Genomic DNA, 16,020 nt, shown 5'->3' on the forward strand with positions numbered 1-16,020 from the left:
AACACATCATATTACGTTTCGTTTTTTGCTTTTAAATCAGTAGTTTTGTTTGCTTGTGGAAAATATTTGGTCACTCTAAAAATGTGAAAAAGTATTTTCCTTGTTTCCTTCGTATGTACAATCAAATTAATGTTTAGAAAGTTGCTATTTCAGATTTCTTTAGCTATTCCCAAACACGAAAAGAAATACTTAAAAATGTAAATGAAAGTTAGAACGCTGTTATAATAAATACGTACGACTTTAAAATTCGCGGCAAGCTTTTAATGCTTGTTACGTTTATACGCTTGCGCATATTGCGATGTTTATGAACTGTTGCATGCACAAGCTTATCCGAATATTATTATACTTACAATATTTAAGGATGTCTTTAAGTTTTTGATGAACAAATTAAATATCAAGAAACATTTCTTTTGATTTCGAGAATATTTAATGTTTAATTAGAAAAATGGTAGTTGGCAAATTTAATACAAATACCTAGATTAAAATTTTGCCCATCTAAATATTTGAGAATTTTAATTGTTGTAATAAAATTAAAACACTTAATTGTTGACTTTTTATATTGGTATCTTGAAATTTTTATTTTACGCTTAAGCTTGCAGAAGATTTTTCGGTTGACATTTGGGTTTTCTGATTTTTTGTTGTTCTAGAACAATGTTTTTATTTAATTGATTTAACTAATGCTAAGTACAATTTCATTTGGTGATTTCGCAAATGGAATTGATTTCTTGTTAAATCTTAAAAAGCGCTTGTCATAAAATAAAATGGAATAATATATCATTTTGCACTGTTGTTTACCATAGTTTAGCTGTTTCGGTTTTTGAAATATAATATGTAATACATTTATGTATGTCTAATCCGTTTTCAGAACTCAATTGCTAAATATATTCGCACATCCATGTATGTATATATATATATATGTATATATAGGTGTACCTATATACATATATGTGTATATAGTATTCTCATTGATTTTAGGGTTTCATCTTTGGAATTTTATAGTAAATAAACTCCATATACATTTAGTACATTTATATTGACATTTAATTAAAGTTATGAAAAATATTTAATATTATATATCTTTTTCTGTCTGTGTGTGTTGAATGTGAGTGTAAATAGCATGTAGCTCAAATGTGGTTCCTTTTTCATTATATTATTATAGAGATATTGTATTTCTTTTGAAGCAGGAAACTACAAATATGGATTTTCGATTTGCGATTGGCTTGAATACTTATATATGAGGCTTTATAAATATATTCTCTTGTATTTTGTTTTTATATGTCTTTAATGTTTACTTGTCTTTCGGTATTGTATGCAGTTCACAATTCTATGCCAGCAGCTGAAGCGTTTCTGATAAACATCCGCCATTTGCACTTTCCGTTAGTGATTTGGTTTTTTATTGTTATAATTTATAATAGGTAATAATTCATTTATTACGAGTAAATTTGTATAAAGGTTAAGGTAATGCGTTTATCTTTAGTAAGGCACTAGTTACACATACCGCACACATACATACAAGTTCATAAGTCCTCCTCAATGCGAATGGAAGAGCCCTGAACTCGATCTTGGTGCTTAACGTGCAACTACTGACTACGACATACAAATACAATGCTCTTTACATACATAATTCCTTTTACATTCATATATAATATATACTACTAGATACTGGCTGCCGCCATACCATACACAAATCCTTGACGTCCTGTCGTCCTTCAACAACATTTTATCTCTGTATTCCGAACAATTTCTTAAAGCTTACGTGCATTTTAGCCTTTATATTGTATTCAATCTGTTTTTATACTCTTGTTAGCGCGCTACTACAAACTCAACTAATCTTTGCTGCCTACTAAAGATAGTATGTAGTTTTATCTGGGGGTCTGATGAGGAGTGGGGGAAGGACAGCCACTGGTACTGTACGAAGCAACTGCGTCAACTTAACAGAGTCTGGCTACGATTCAAATATGTGGATGGTTGTAGTTGGTTGCTTGGTTGTTGGTGTAGTTCTTGTTCTTGTTGTATTGAGTGTGTTAATATGTATTACATAATCTTTGTTTGTTTGTCTCGCGGTAGTTAAAATGTCTAACCTATAAATACAATCAATTTATATATATATATATATATTTTAGCATAATCGGGATTGGGAGAGACAGAGAAATAGAAAGAGTATTTATGGTTAGCGCTTGGGTTTGTTCTAAGAAGTCAGACTATAAACTAGTTTTTTGTTTTTAACATTTACATGACAACTACATACGTACAATACATACAAAGTTTAAAATGCAACTGCAAAGCCCATACCCAACGCCATGGGGCTGGCAGGGAGAAATTTGGTTTCTTTGTTTGTTTCGTTATATGTATGTATGTTAAAAATTTGTATATATCAAAATCTTGTTCATGTTTTTTGTTTTCAAGTGAGTATGTCTCGTTTTGGGGTGTATGGGTGGGACTGTGTTGGGGAATGCGTTCAAGGAAGGCTGTATAGTTTTTTAACCTATATATGTATGGATTGCAGTTGCTGCACTGTGTCTCTGTGTGTGTGTGGCTGGGATTCATGCATAGCAGAGCTAATAACCAAGTGCAGGATGACGTTTTATATATTGATTTCTATAGCAATTGTATTTCTCTCACAATTTTGTTTTGCTTGAACTTAATTGGGCATACATTCATTCGATACTGATTAGACAATTAAAGGATGCTTGGCTTAAAACTAAAATTTTTATCATACACTTCCAATGAAAATAATATAAAAAAAAACACTTTCACTTTATTATAATATTTGACATAGTTTAAAAATTTTACAGTGACTTTTGTTTTGGTTTCAATTCAAGGTTAATGTATAACATATAGTAATTGTGTATGTGATTGCATGTATGTATGTAGTGAAAGTATGAGAGAAGTTTTTAATTACGTGTGATGCGCTCTTATTGCTTCTTCATTCTATGTATGTCATGTACCATGAGATTCGTTGACATTCTACCTAAATATATATTCAAATCATAAAATAATTATGGATATTTCGTTCCATAAACTAAAACAAATAATTGACAAAAATGTACACTTAAAATCATAATATAGTGGGTATGGTATGAATTGAACTTAAAAAAATTATCAAGCAAAACGAATTTGGGTGTGTTGGAGGGATTTCAACGTGAACGTAAATTACAATTATGTCGAACATAAGTATTATGTATATATATATATAGAAGAAAATCAGACATAATAGTTTTATATATATTTCATATGATACATAAGGCCTTAGCACGGGGCAATAGAATTTTAGTTAAATGCTTAAAAATTAGGAGGCTCATCGTCATACAAAAAGCTGCTAATGTTAAAGCCAAAACTAGCTGAGATTAGATATTTTCGTTTCGAGCTGGTTGTGTGAGTGTGTGTGTGTGTATGGGTGAATGTGAGCGTGCCTCAATCTTAATGTGGTTCGAGGCGTGTTTTCTTGTGACGCGCATATATAATACAGACACAGTTTTCTTTTGATTTTGTCATTTGTTTTGTGGGAGAGGATATAAACAATATGTTGCGAATTGTTATCCATATTTAAAAAAAATGTTGTTCTTGATGTATTCGTTTTCTGTTTTTTTGTAGACGACTGTTGTTGTTGCTGTAGTGGTTATTGTTGTTGTTGTTTGTTGTTTGCTGAGTGTCGATTTACATTAATGAATGCGTTAAAGTTTAGTTCAAGAACTTTGCTACTGTTATCATTATGAGGTTGGCCAAGGTGATGCAAATGCTTGATTCTGTCAGATAGCTACCTCCGCTCACAACCACATCTTTCTCCTCCAGCAATGGATAATCAATGACATGAATGATGCCATTTGTGCATTCAACATCAGGCCTGTAGACATTGATCTTCTTATAGTTCCATATGATCACATAGCCTACAAGAAAAAACACGAGAGTTATTATTAATGTTTTGGCTTTTGTTTGAAGACTTTTGAATGAAGATATTTTATTTTCATATGATGTGACAATTTGTTATTTCTGGCATGAGCTGTGCAATAAATTTGACTAATTGCAGCACTTACCAGTCCATTCGTGACTAGCATACTCATCATGTAGATCTATTAATTTTAAGTTAATATTTTTTTTTTTTTTGTTAGGCGCAAGACAAGAAATTTCGGAAAATATGTTAAAGAGTCATTGTTAAGCCAATAACCACAGAAGTTGCATTAAAAATCAAAAGCACTTGGAAAGTTAAGACGCATTCCGAAAAAAAATTAAGCAAAATACTTACGTCCTGCCTCTTCATCGACTCTAATCTTTAGCGAATCACGGAAAGTGGGTAAAACAACATTGTCCGTCTGTTGTGACATTTTTACCAGATCCGACATGGTGAACACGCGATCTGCAATAGCCAAATGACGTTCCAAGATCGCCTTTGACTAAGAGAGATAAAAGCATTAGGAATGACTAAGGCAAATGTTACAAGAATTACTCACGTGATAGGCAAAGTCACGCATGAAAAGCTTCTTGTGTGCCGAAGGGGAATCCAATTCGGTCTTCTGCCAGCCCTTATCACGGGGCACAAAGAAGGTGAAACGTCGCTGGGTGTTGTTCAGTTGATCGTTAAAGTTTGAAAACTGGCCCATTTTGTAGGTGTCACTGTGATAAAAAGATAGAGATAGGAATGCCTTAGAAAATGAATCAGTGTCACCTACCTCATCATGGGATCCGACTCTAATTTTCCCAACACTGTTGTATGGGGTACTCCCAAAACGCGATCAATAATATGTACGAAGCCATTTGTCTGAGCAACATCTGCCTGGACAACTGTGGCATTAACACCACCACCCTCAACAGTTATGTGGGCATCTGCACCATCACCTTGGACATTGAAGTATAGGAACGTATGATTATTAAGAGTGGGCACTTGAGCAATCTGTCGAAAAAAAGAACATCATGTTAAAAAAAAAAGTTTAAAAAAAAACACTAAAATAACTCACCAAATTGGCATTCTTTTGCCTAATTTTCTCGACATTCAAACGATCTTTAATAATGTGCATATTCAAAATCTCAATCATCTTCTTGCGATCTCTGCAAAGATTTAAATAGAAGAATTACGATATTTACTGGTAAATAATATGAACTCAGGGACAATTTACCTAACAATATTGTTGATGGATGTGGCATTCCAGGCCTCATTGCTCGGTGCCAGAATGGTCACTTCAGACAGATTGTTGATATCATTAAGCACTGCACCGCCATTGTCCATTATAGCCTCATAGAATTTTCGCAAAGCTCCATTCTCCGAATCCTCCTTTAAAAAAGCAATGCCCAAATATATATCAATTAAGAATGCTCTCAACAAAGACAAGAAAAACAAATTGGCAATTTATAAAACAAAAAATATAGTTTTATGGGAAACGCTGAAGCAATGTTGTTGTTGATTGTTTAATTCTTTTGCTAAACGAGTTTATACAAGAATTTTTCAGTGTTTCAGAGGACAAAGACATCAAGAACAATAACAACATTTATTCGAATTCGATTAAACAAAAAAAAAAAAACAATGTACCAATTGATGTATGCAAAACAATAAATGGTGAAGAGATGAGGTTAATGTAAAATGTTGCGAAGATCTTGATAAGATTTGTAACCAACCAATGATTGCAACATAATGTTTACTTTATTTGTATTAGATGATTGCAACTTTTGGGAGAGAGAAAGAGAGGCGGTGGTGGTGATGGTGGTGCGGTGAGAGCGAATGTTGAAACATTTACTTACGTTTATAAACTAAACCATTATATGTTGTAGTAGTAGAAGAACAATTGGAAATGTGAAGAGAAGAAGAACAGAGGCAACAAATTGCAAACAAAGTGTTTGTTGTTGTTTTATAATTGATAATAATTATTTGTTTATATTTTTCCGCGCCCAAATTCCGCCAGAGGATGTGGTCAAATATAAAACGTTTGAAATGAGGCACAAGGGAAATAAAGTTTTTATTCATAGTTTTGTCTTTTTCATCAATTAATATTTAAATACGGAACTCTTTTAAAATGCAATCTTATGCTACTTTATTCTGGCGTGCATTTATTTTCTTTTCTTTTATGCCACCCGCAAATAACTACTACAACAAATTACAAACCTCAGAATTGTTTTATGCAATTAAAGCAAATTAAACACAAAGAAAAACTCTACAAAATATGCATACAATTCAATTGTAATCTAATTTGTTAGGCCTTTTGAGAAATTTTGGAAAATTTTTTGAAGCAACTACATTCAAATTATGTTGGCTCATGCTCAAAGTATTTGCTTATAAAATAGATTTACATTCATGCACAAAATTAGAACAAACAGATCGTTAGCGAATGAAAGAATATATATATATATACGGTTGGTTGTTTGTTACCTTGAACGACTGGATTTATATAGAGATTTTACAAATTGGTTTTTTGAATCAATTTCAGTTCAGGTGCATCGTATAAATGTTTGAGCCGTTGTGGTATTTTGGCAAGTACCAGAACAGAAAGATAATGGAGAAAAACAAATAAAAACACGATCAGTCTTAGGATTAGTCATTTTATAGCTAATAGGTAAGGTAAAAAAAGAAAACAAACACAAAAGGTACACAACGAAACAACTCTACGAGAAAAGAAACAGTTGAGAGCAATTTCCAAAAAATGAAAAACGGGATGAGTGTATGTATGTATGCCCATGAGGAGGGAAACGAGGAGAGGTTAAGGATAAAGGTTAAAGCTATAGTTACAATCAGATCAAGGCATGCCGACGACTGAGCCAACGAGCGAGCGAGTGAAAGAAACGATCTGGCGAGTTCTTTGAGTTGATATGAGAAAGGAAGACAGGGAAAAGGGACTGATTCCGATTATGTATATAGGATTACCAATTCAGTACATTCAATATATGTATGTATGTATCTTTATATATAGAGATATGGTAATGAATGAAGTTTTCGATTCTCATATGTCTTTAATGACCTAGACTGGAGGCAACAGAATGACTAAGCTTAGCGCCAAATGTGCAGTTTTTCGTTTTTTGCCAATTTCACAGATGATATCAAATTTTGTTGATCGAATATGAGCGCAATGGCCTCATTTTATGCCCACAGACAAAAAACATCCATGTCATGAATGAACATTCAAACAGTGACAGAGAGACAGTGAGCGAGAGAGCGAGAATTTTTATGGAGAAATTTGGTTTGGTAGTTTACATAGAATATACATTGATTAGCTATAATACATAGCTTAAATGGTTAATTTTTTTTTATTTTTCGGTTTCGTTTTTTTGGTTGGTTTGGCAATACTTACATTACACCCAAAATTTTTTTAAAATAAAATTTATATTTTAAAAATTATTTTAAAATAAAATTTTTTCTTTTGATTTTACATGGAACCGAATTGACAAAAGTTTAAGATTTTTCTTTGTGCCAAATATGTTTGGCTTTTTTTCCATTTTTTTTTTTTTTTTTTTGTTAAGAATTCAGTTCTAAGTAAAATCAGACTCTGGGCTTCAATTACAGTTTATAAGGATAGGTAAAAGCATCCAAATTCAAAGAGTATTTATTGTTGTTGTGCATTTTAAGATTTCTTTGGTTTTTTAACTTTGCAATCAATTAAGCCCTCTGGGAAACTTTAGCAACAGCTAGGAACTATTGCATTTTCATCGATAAAGAGCGACTCAGCTAAATGCAAAGAAAATTGTTATCTCATGTATGTGTGTGTGTGTTTGTCTGTGTGTGGAGAAGTGTGATTGTATTTCTTGGTGCGTGACTAGCCAATCGCATTGCCGAGCCTTATCACAAGCTAATGGCACTATCAGTCTCTCTATGTGGGTTTTGGTGTTAGTGGCAGAGTGTCTGGCCAAACCCTTTCTGTTAAATGCATTCTTACCTGTAGAAATTGTGTGACTGTTGAATCGATGATCATCAAAGGACGCTGAATCAAATGGACTACACCATTCTTAACTGGAATATTGGCCTTTACAATTTCGGCCAAGACAACACCCTCTGCATGCTTGGCATCGCCAACAAGCGTGTTAGACTTGAAATACACTGAAAGTAACAATTGTTAGTAAAGTCGGGACTAGTTTTCAGATATTTGTATGCCATTACTTTTGCCATCCTTTTGCTTGAAAAAGCTAACGGTGACCTTAAGCAAATCCTCAAAGGCGGCCGATGTCTTGGGTTCATCGTGTCGCGAGGCGGCAGTGAAGATGACAGTGTTTGGTATAACATGACCATCAATAACCTTGGCATCCACCAGACTGCTGCGGGTGGCTACCTTGAAGCCATCATCGATGGGTATCAAGAAAGTGTGAGCGCCAGCCGACTGGAATAACGATTCCTTTTTGGCCATCAACACCTGGTTGCGATAGGTGCGCAAACGGCTTTTACCTATATTGAGCAAATCGGCTTTCTGCATAAATTCAAGGGCATCTGGGTTGGTGATTTGATCCTGGGCAGTTGATAGCGTAGTAAGTGGATCTAGCACTTCGTCAATGATGTGCATAACCTACAAAGGGGCGAGAGGGACAATTGAAATGTCATTCAATTGGAATAAATAAATCGCATCACACCACAACAAAAACTACTGACCTGACGTTTGCCCTCGCGATTGGTGAGCTCCACACTGAGGGAGGGAATTATACGTGCATTGTTCACAAAGATGTCACCATTACGATTCTTCGTGATAAATAGCGGCGGATTGCCTTCCATATCCGATGACACACTGTTTGGCAGTTGATCTTTATTGAATGCCGCGGTAGCTGTAAATGGAAATAGTCGAATAAATATTTAATTTGCTATGCATCATCGTCGTTTGCTTTGTTCAAAGTTCAATTGAAATCCATGCTTTTTTTATATTTTTTATGGTTAACTAAAAAAAAGGCTTGTTTAAGTACGAAAATGAAAAAGGGTTTAGTTTGAAAGCAGAAATTTGTCAACGAAATGAAATTAATAATTGATCTCCTTAATTGAAGAACTTTCTTGTTTTTGTTAATCGATTTGCCTTTGCTTTTGGCAGATACTTACTAATGTGATAGATGACATGGGTAGTCCCTGTGTGACGCTGGAAGGCTTCATTGGTGGGCACAAAGATTGTGCAGGAGCGTAGCGCCAGTGTTGAATTGGCCACAGCATTCTGTTCCAAGAGGCTATAGAACTGCAAAATAAGAAAGAGAGAGTATAATAGAAAGTGTGGGTTAGAGATTTTTCTTTAAACGCTGAAATTGTTGGGCGCGCATTACAAGGGTTGGATGGAGTGAGTTGGGTGGTGAACTTGGTGGGTGGTTGGTTGGTTGACTGGTTGCTTGGCATTTTGGCAACGTTGCGATTCAGGAATTGCCATGACGACAACAACTAGAAACAACTAATAAAACGGAACACATTATGCATGGCAAAAAAAGGTTTATTGAACCAATTACGTAAGCAAGGAATAGGGTTGTTGGATTTCCTTTGCCCCCCCACCAATGGTTCAATGGTTTTTATGTGTCATTGATTGAGACTATGTTTCCCTCTCTATCTATGTGTGTCTGTTATGGACAGGACACATGAAAATGCATTTTCCCAGCTACCCTAAATAGCAGACGCTGACCCCGGTGGTTCTGGCCACCACTAACTCCACCGCCACCGCCACCACCTGCTTGGCAACAATAGAACAGGACATCAAGCAGGACATGACATGCAACCACATACATATTTTGCGGCTTCCCACCTAATGCCGCCGACACGCCCTGCTGCACATTCTGAGTCCAGTTTATGAGTGAATATGCCAACTAGTGCATAGAGTGGTGTGTGTGTGTGTGTATTTGTGTGTGCAGGTTCCGGCGAGGACAACACCTTTTTTGGTGCCCTCTTTTAGAGTCTGGTTATGGCCTGGTCCTCGCCGTCGTCGTCGTGTGTGACTCATGGCAATTTGCCTTCTAAAGGTTTTCGTTGTCCTTTTTTCCAATTTTCTTTTCTGCCCTCCTTCTACATACTTTTACGTATGTGTAGACAACATTTTTATACTCGTTCTCTTTTTTTGTTTTTGGTAATCGGAGACGTCAGTTGTCGTTTTTATACTTATCCCACTCTTGGTCCTGGGTCCTGGTTCATTATTCGCTCTTCCCTTCGAACTTCTGTTCTACCAACTGCTCTAACCTAAGCTGGTTTCAATTTCATTTCAGTAAATGGTTGCGCTTATCTTTCAGACAGCAAAAGGAGCAAGAAAGAGAGAGTGCTTAATGGGCCAAGTGAAGTTGAAGGAGTGCATTGTGGCATATGTCACACAAGTAAACTGGATACAAAATTGATAGCGAGTAGTTATTTAAGCCATTGATTAATCGATATTTTATCATTCGTTTTTTAGAAATTGGATCAAAGAAAGAAATGGCTTATAGAATTTAGTTAAATTCTTTGAAATCTCTTCTTTTTGTTTGTTTTGAGGCTTGTTGCAACAAAAATAAAGGTCATAACTTTAGTATTCAATCCTATCCAATTTATTGCCTTTTTTTCTCAGTGTTGCAGTAGCCAAACTGGTTTCTACCCTTGTCCAAAAAACGGCCTTCTGTCAACACTGTTTTCATTATGTCATCTAGCCTTTAGATCTTCAACATATAATCTTCATCTACATATCTGACAAGGGGACAATTAGATGCAATTACTTTCATAAATTTCCATTATCAAATGCGTTTGTATGGGTGTGTGTGTGTTTTTTTTTCAAATCAATCTTAATGAGTTTCAGCCCCTTTTCTAGATCTAATATTTAGATAGATAGAAATACTGTAGCCAGATGGCCTCTCCGGGGAGTCCTTACTAACAATTTGCCACAATTGTTAGAGCATTATCCTGTCGTTGAGTCTTTTATTCTTTCCCCCTTTTTTTTGGCTTGGCGGGGAGAGAAATCTGCCTCATTTACCATGCAAACCGAAAGTTTTTGCTTAACGGTGCCAATGACCCCAAAAACGTTTGCATCCCCCGCATATCTTAGGGATAAATATGTATGTATATAAAGACTGCGAGTCAGAGGGAGAGAAAGAGAAAGAGTCAAGGGCATGAGTCAGAGCCAGACGGCGGTGCAAACAATATTTTTGGCCAATGCAAGACATTTCGATTTCCACTACTCCCCTCCCACATTGAAGGCAATCACGTCAGGACATTACGCACACACACAACAACCCTTGTTGGCCAATTTTGAATAAATGAAGTAAGTTTTAGTCCCGACTTGAGTATATTTTGCATCACCTGGTTTCAAGGCTACATAAAGAAACATAAATTTTATTATCCTTAACTTATCTTTTCTACCTATAACTCGCTTATTTTAACTATTGAGGAAAAAAAGAATCTATAAACTTTAAGAAGTCGGAAATGCTTCTTTTAAACTGTTCATTAATTAATAAATAAATTTAAAGAATCAAACATGTTATTTATGAAATTGTTTTTGGGTGCTTGAGTTGTTTTGTTGTTGTTGTTGTTGCAGCTTACCCTAACTGGCATTAGACGCCTGAAGGATTTGGCAGTGCTCTGAAAGAGAGAAAAATAACCGCCGAAACAGTTGAAAGTTTTGCGATATTTTGAAAGTATTTTTAGCCAAATTTGTAAAACTCTGCTCTTTAGACGGCAAAACAACAAACCAAAATCAACGAAAACAAACTCGAAAAATGAAAATTTTTATCGAAATCTACATAAATATTACTCAACAAATGCAACATTTGAGCTTATGTGTGTGTCAGTGTGTGTGTGCTTTTGAGTGGAAATATTCAATTTTCAATATGAAATGAAGTGCACTAATATTAATTAGCAGATCGAGGGGCTATATCGATTTCCTTCCTTCTGTCTCGCCTCCATATGCATGTTTGTATATGTATAACGCTTTTATGTGCATGTTTGTATAAATAAATTTAATTGGTATAAATTATGCATATACATGTGTGAGTGTAAATGGTAAAGTTTTTTGGAATATAATTGCAGTAGCCAGAGACATGACCGAGAAGGCAGAGCAACCCCTTGAGCTGGGCGGAGGCACATTTCTTTTTAATTGGTGTCATTGGGAAGGAGACAATGCAGGAACAGATCGAAAAGTAGGAGGAGGGTTGAAGAAATGCGAGGCCATTTTCCAGCCCACACGCGGCACACATACACACATACAAAGTTCGGTGTATAAATGTTGTCTAATGGATCAAGTCTTCTCTATATTTGAGCATGTGTTTCACTTATGGCTCCATTAAGGTCATTCATGACATGGAATTGAAATCGTAATGGGAATGGGAATGGAAGGCTCATCACATCTCATCATATCGCCGCACACATAACGCGCATCTTGGTTTCGGTATTGTTATCTTAAATTAAATTCAATTGAATTCGATGCTGCCTGCTCTCCCCTGGTTGATGATTGTGTGTTGATGTGCGTCAGTCTATCCGAGTTCCACTTCCACACCTTCCCCCTATTTCTTTTCTCTTCCCTTTCAGCAAGTGTATGTGTCTAGGCGTGTCCGCCTTCAATTCCAATTCCAGTTGCAGTTGCAGTCAAAGGTTACAAAAATTTAAATTAATAAAAAAAAAACCCCAAGACGATGCGATCCAGTGGCCATGCAACAGGAAGTTTGGGGTCAGTGTAGGAGGTCGACCGTCAGGCTTTCCGACCGTCTGCCCGCACATGCCACTAAGCGGAAGATCAACCAACTCGCTTTTAATGACGTTTCATATGAAATTATGAATTATGTGTACGTAATTTCATTCTTTAAAACATTTACATTAATGGTCATGAGCAAATATACATACAACTCCAGCTTAGTTAAGTTTCGCATTCCACTCTCCATTGTAATCTGCCAAGCAAAACCACAAGTTGACCCCTTATTCTCATTTTGACGTCTATGTAAATTTCAAACACCATGAGAATTGCTAGCATAATGAGAGCAAATCAAATTCTAAAATGGCAGTTATCTAGTTAATATCTAATATACTATTCTAAATAATTAAAGATGGAGCAAACTACTCTAGTTATTTGAGGATTCTCTAAACTATGTTTCTTGAAACTGAAATTATTTATTAAGAAGTGGTTTTGAATTTGCGCCTATAACGAGAAAGGCATATTTAGTCTCTGTTGCAGGTCTCGTCTAGTTATGTAGAATGTCTAAGTCTCTAGTGGCAGTTGCAATAGCAAATTATGGGCTTCAGACTGTCGCACGCTTTCTTTTCAATTGTGAAATTTTCTTTGGGTTTAGTTATTTTTTTTTTTTTTTGCTTGGCAACATTTTTTCGGGTAGGTATTAAATGTTTAGCAGAGTACATACAATGGGTACATAATGTATAAATGGATGTACTTTATGTATGTACATATGTACCTATGTATATATTTACTGTTTTTGTTGTTTTAGCTGGTTACCTTTGTTGGCTTCTGACTTTTTACACTTTTATGTGTTTTCCCAATGTGAGACTGTGTGTGAAGGTGTAAAAAGGGTAAACTAAATAGAAAACTGTTATGCTCAGTCAGCGTCAACGGCCGGCCGGTCGGTCGGTCTGTTTATCTGTCTGTCGGTCAGTCGGTACTTGTCTGTTGTACGCTTAATTTATGTAGTTTTAGTTATGGTTTTTTTTCCCCTGTTTTACATAATAGAATCTGCCATGCATACCTAATGTGGCCAAGACTAGTTGAGTGGACTTTGTAACTGGAGTATAAATATTTTTTATGTGATATGTTTATAGTTTTTGTACTAGCATTGATTTTTTTCTCTCGCAGCAGCCAAAAGGCACCTGGCTCCTGGATGCAGCAGCAACAACAAGTGAAAAAGCAAAAGGTCAAGGACAAGGACAGACGCATTCTCAATGGCTACCTGTGCATAAAATCTATAGTGCCTTCTCTTTTGCGCAGGCTCTTTATTCTCTCTATCCCTTTCTATCAAGGTTTTTCGTTTCAAGGGCGGCCCCAGCCGTTTCTTAGGCATAGTCGAAATGTGTCAACCAACGTAGATGATGATAATGATTATGACGGTTATGTTGGTTAAGTGTTGGAAAAGGGAGGGGAGGAGCAAACTGCTGCTGTTACTCACCTATGAAAATATTTACTTAAAAATGACTTGACTTACCTGTGAAAGTTCCGGATCATCGCGTAATTTGTCTGCCAATTCGGCACCAGCTGCATAAGATAAACAGCTTAGGAGTAGCAAAAGTGCTGCTGCACTCAGTCCACGGCAAGTGAACAACATTTTCATATACTGTTATTTTTTTTTTGTCTTTTTGTTTTTGTTTCCAACGGCACTTCTCACGACAAACGACGACCACTACGACGAAGACGACGACTTTTAAGGGTGGTGTGGCAGTATTATGTTATTTGGGCTGCTTCTAAGATACAGATCTGCAATTTAAAGGCAAACACTCGCATAAATTATGCATCCAGCAATAACAACAACCACTTTCCCTCCCCCACATGTACATCCTCTGAGAGCCCTGTCACTATGAAAACAAGCTCTTAAAAACAAAACAGTAAATTCGGCGAAATGATAGCAACGCAGCAGCAGAATACGAGAAGAAAAGAAAATAAGCGAAAGCATCACAACTTCCTGCCGGCTAACGCACTGTGGTAAAAATTGCATAAAAACCTAAGGCGCTTTGTATTTAAATTTACAGCAGAAAACTAAAAAGCTTATGTAATACCTTTGTTAATAGACGAAACAGATTGAACGCCTTTTTTCAGAGAAATGAGAAATATTAAAGAAAGTTTTCTTTCGTGAATATATAAAATTCGTTATGTAAGAAAATCATAATTTTATAGATATTTTAATTTTTCGATTTAATTTTTTTAATTTATCGATCAAATTTATTTGAATTGGCCTTCAATGGAATTCTCAATATTTTAAGTAAACTGGTTGGAAATCAATATTTATTTTGGATTGATATGAAATAATATTTAATATTTCTTTGACTCGGTTTAATTCCACTGTGCGACGGCGAGTCAAAGCTGCCTCGAAGGTTGTTGATTTTCTGTTAGATCTTTTTTTTTTGTTATACCACATAATTCTGCACACTAAGCATCTTTCTCGCTCTCACACACGCATACATTCAACAAAATACCGTTATGTCATCAGAAAAAGAGGCACTAAATGCCAAAGCCGCGCTTAGTGTTATTATTTTTATAGTTTTTCTTCGATAATATGCTTTTGCATTTTAAATATTTTTACTTTGCACATTCCGATTCTATATACTCATTGCTGCTGCTGAGCTGCGCTTTTTTCCCCCAGTCAAACCGCTTTTTTCAATTCGATTTCAGCCGAAAATCTATTCTTAGAATTAGAGATTGAAAAAGGACAAAAACTATTAAAACCGAACTTAATTATGCAATTGTAAAAGACGCGTAACACTTTTTTCAGTTTTGTTGCAAGAAAAGACGGTCACCCACACACACACACACAAGCACACGAATAAATCAATAAACAAAAGAGCACCGCTTGAGAACTTCTTTTTTGATTAAGCACCTGCAGCAGCTCACCAATATTAAAGGTTGCAATTAGGCGGATAGAAGACCACACAAAATCTAAGCTCCAAATGCGATTCGCTTATTGCAATTTAAACACTGTTACTAAATTTGTCAATATTTTTTAAGTTAAATACGATTAATTAAGCCACTCACCAACCAACTTTTGGCGACCGCGAAACACACCCGCTCACTTCGAAAACAAAAACAACAATGCGCGGGCGAGACTAGAGCTGGAACAAATATCGATGGTCTTATCGATACATTGATGGTACTATCGATACATCGATGGTTTTGCAGTTTTTAAAAACATCGATGTTTGGCTTGCACTTCGCCGTAAGAAAATGAATATTCGCCTTAAAAAATGAATATTTGCCGTAAAATGTCAATATTCGCCGTAAAAATTGAGTGTCCACAAGCACAACGTTGCCAGATCAATACAGATGAGTGCCACCATAAGTGTGACCAGATTCGATAAATATAAAAAGCCAAATATAGTTTGCAGTGTGACCAGCTTTAACAAATTATAGTAGGTTTAGCGTCCATCTCTAACGCGCCGATTTTTTTCTGGTGGACATATCGATAGGGACATCGATGATGTCCACATCTC

The 16,020-nt window shown here is 35.6% G+C and overlaps 1 protein-coding gene across 7 annotated transcripts; it reads right to left on the bottom strand.

Annotated features, from left to right (window-relative positions):
• Positions 1-543: 543 nt before the first annotated feature.
• Fas1 (fasciclin 1) lies at positions 544-15,669 on the bottom strand. Of its 7 annotated transcripts, XM_068299076.1 has the most exons (15): positions 15,567-15,669; positions 14,026-14,294; positions 11,426-11,464; positions 8,993-9,122; positions 8,558-8,727; positions 8,075-8,474; positions 7,854-8,014; positions 5,112-5,266; positions 4,953-5,043; positions 4,668-4,888; positions 4,449-4,611; positions 4,244-4,391; positions 4,035-4,070; positions 3,762-3,887; positions 544-2,081 (listed from the first exon to the last, which is right to left on the bottom strand). In XM_068299076.1, the coding sequence occupies exons 2-15, from the start codon at positions 14,149-14,151 to the stop codon at positions 2,077-2,079; spliced, it is 1,971 nt and encodes a 656-aa protein (XP_068155177.1). In that variant the 5' UTR covers positions 14,152-14,294; positions 15,567-15,669; the 3' UTR covers positions 544-2,076. The 7 variants fall into 7 exon arrangements, with proteins under 7 accessions (XP_068155177.1, XP_068155178.1, XP_068155172.1 ...); XM_068299077.1 differs by lacking the exon at positions 4,035-4,070; XM_068299071.1 differs by having other exon boundaries at positions 544-3,887.
• Positions 15,670-16,020: the final 351 nt, after the last annotated feature.

Source organism: Drosophila tropicalis, unplaced genomic scaffold (genome assembly GCF_018151085.1).
Source record: "Drosophila tropicalis isolate 14030-0801.00 unplaced genomic scaffold, ASM1815108v1 contig_878, whole genome shotgun sequence".
NCBI lineage: Eukaryota > Metazoa > Arthropoda > Insecta > Diptera > Drosophilidae > Drosophila > Drosophila tropicalis.

Excerpts from the sequence above, each read along its gene's own strand:
- Fas1 (XM_068299071.1), bottom strand. The coding sequence starts at position 14,151 with ATGAAAATGTTGTTCACTTGCCGTGGACTGAGTGCAGCAGCACTTTTG. Across the intron at positions 8,475-8,557 it reads ATCGCGAGGGCAAACGTCAG|GTTATGCACATCATTGACGA; the intron begins GTCAGTAGTTTT and ends GCCCCTTTGTAG. Across the intron at positions 4,392-4,448 it reads TGCGTGACTTTGCCTATCAC|TCAAAGGCGATCTTGGAACG; the intron begins GTGAGTAATTCT and ends TATCTCTCTTAG.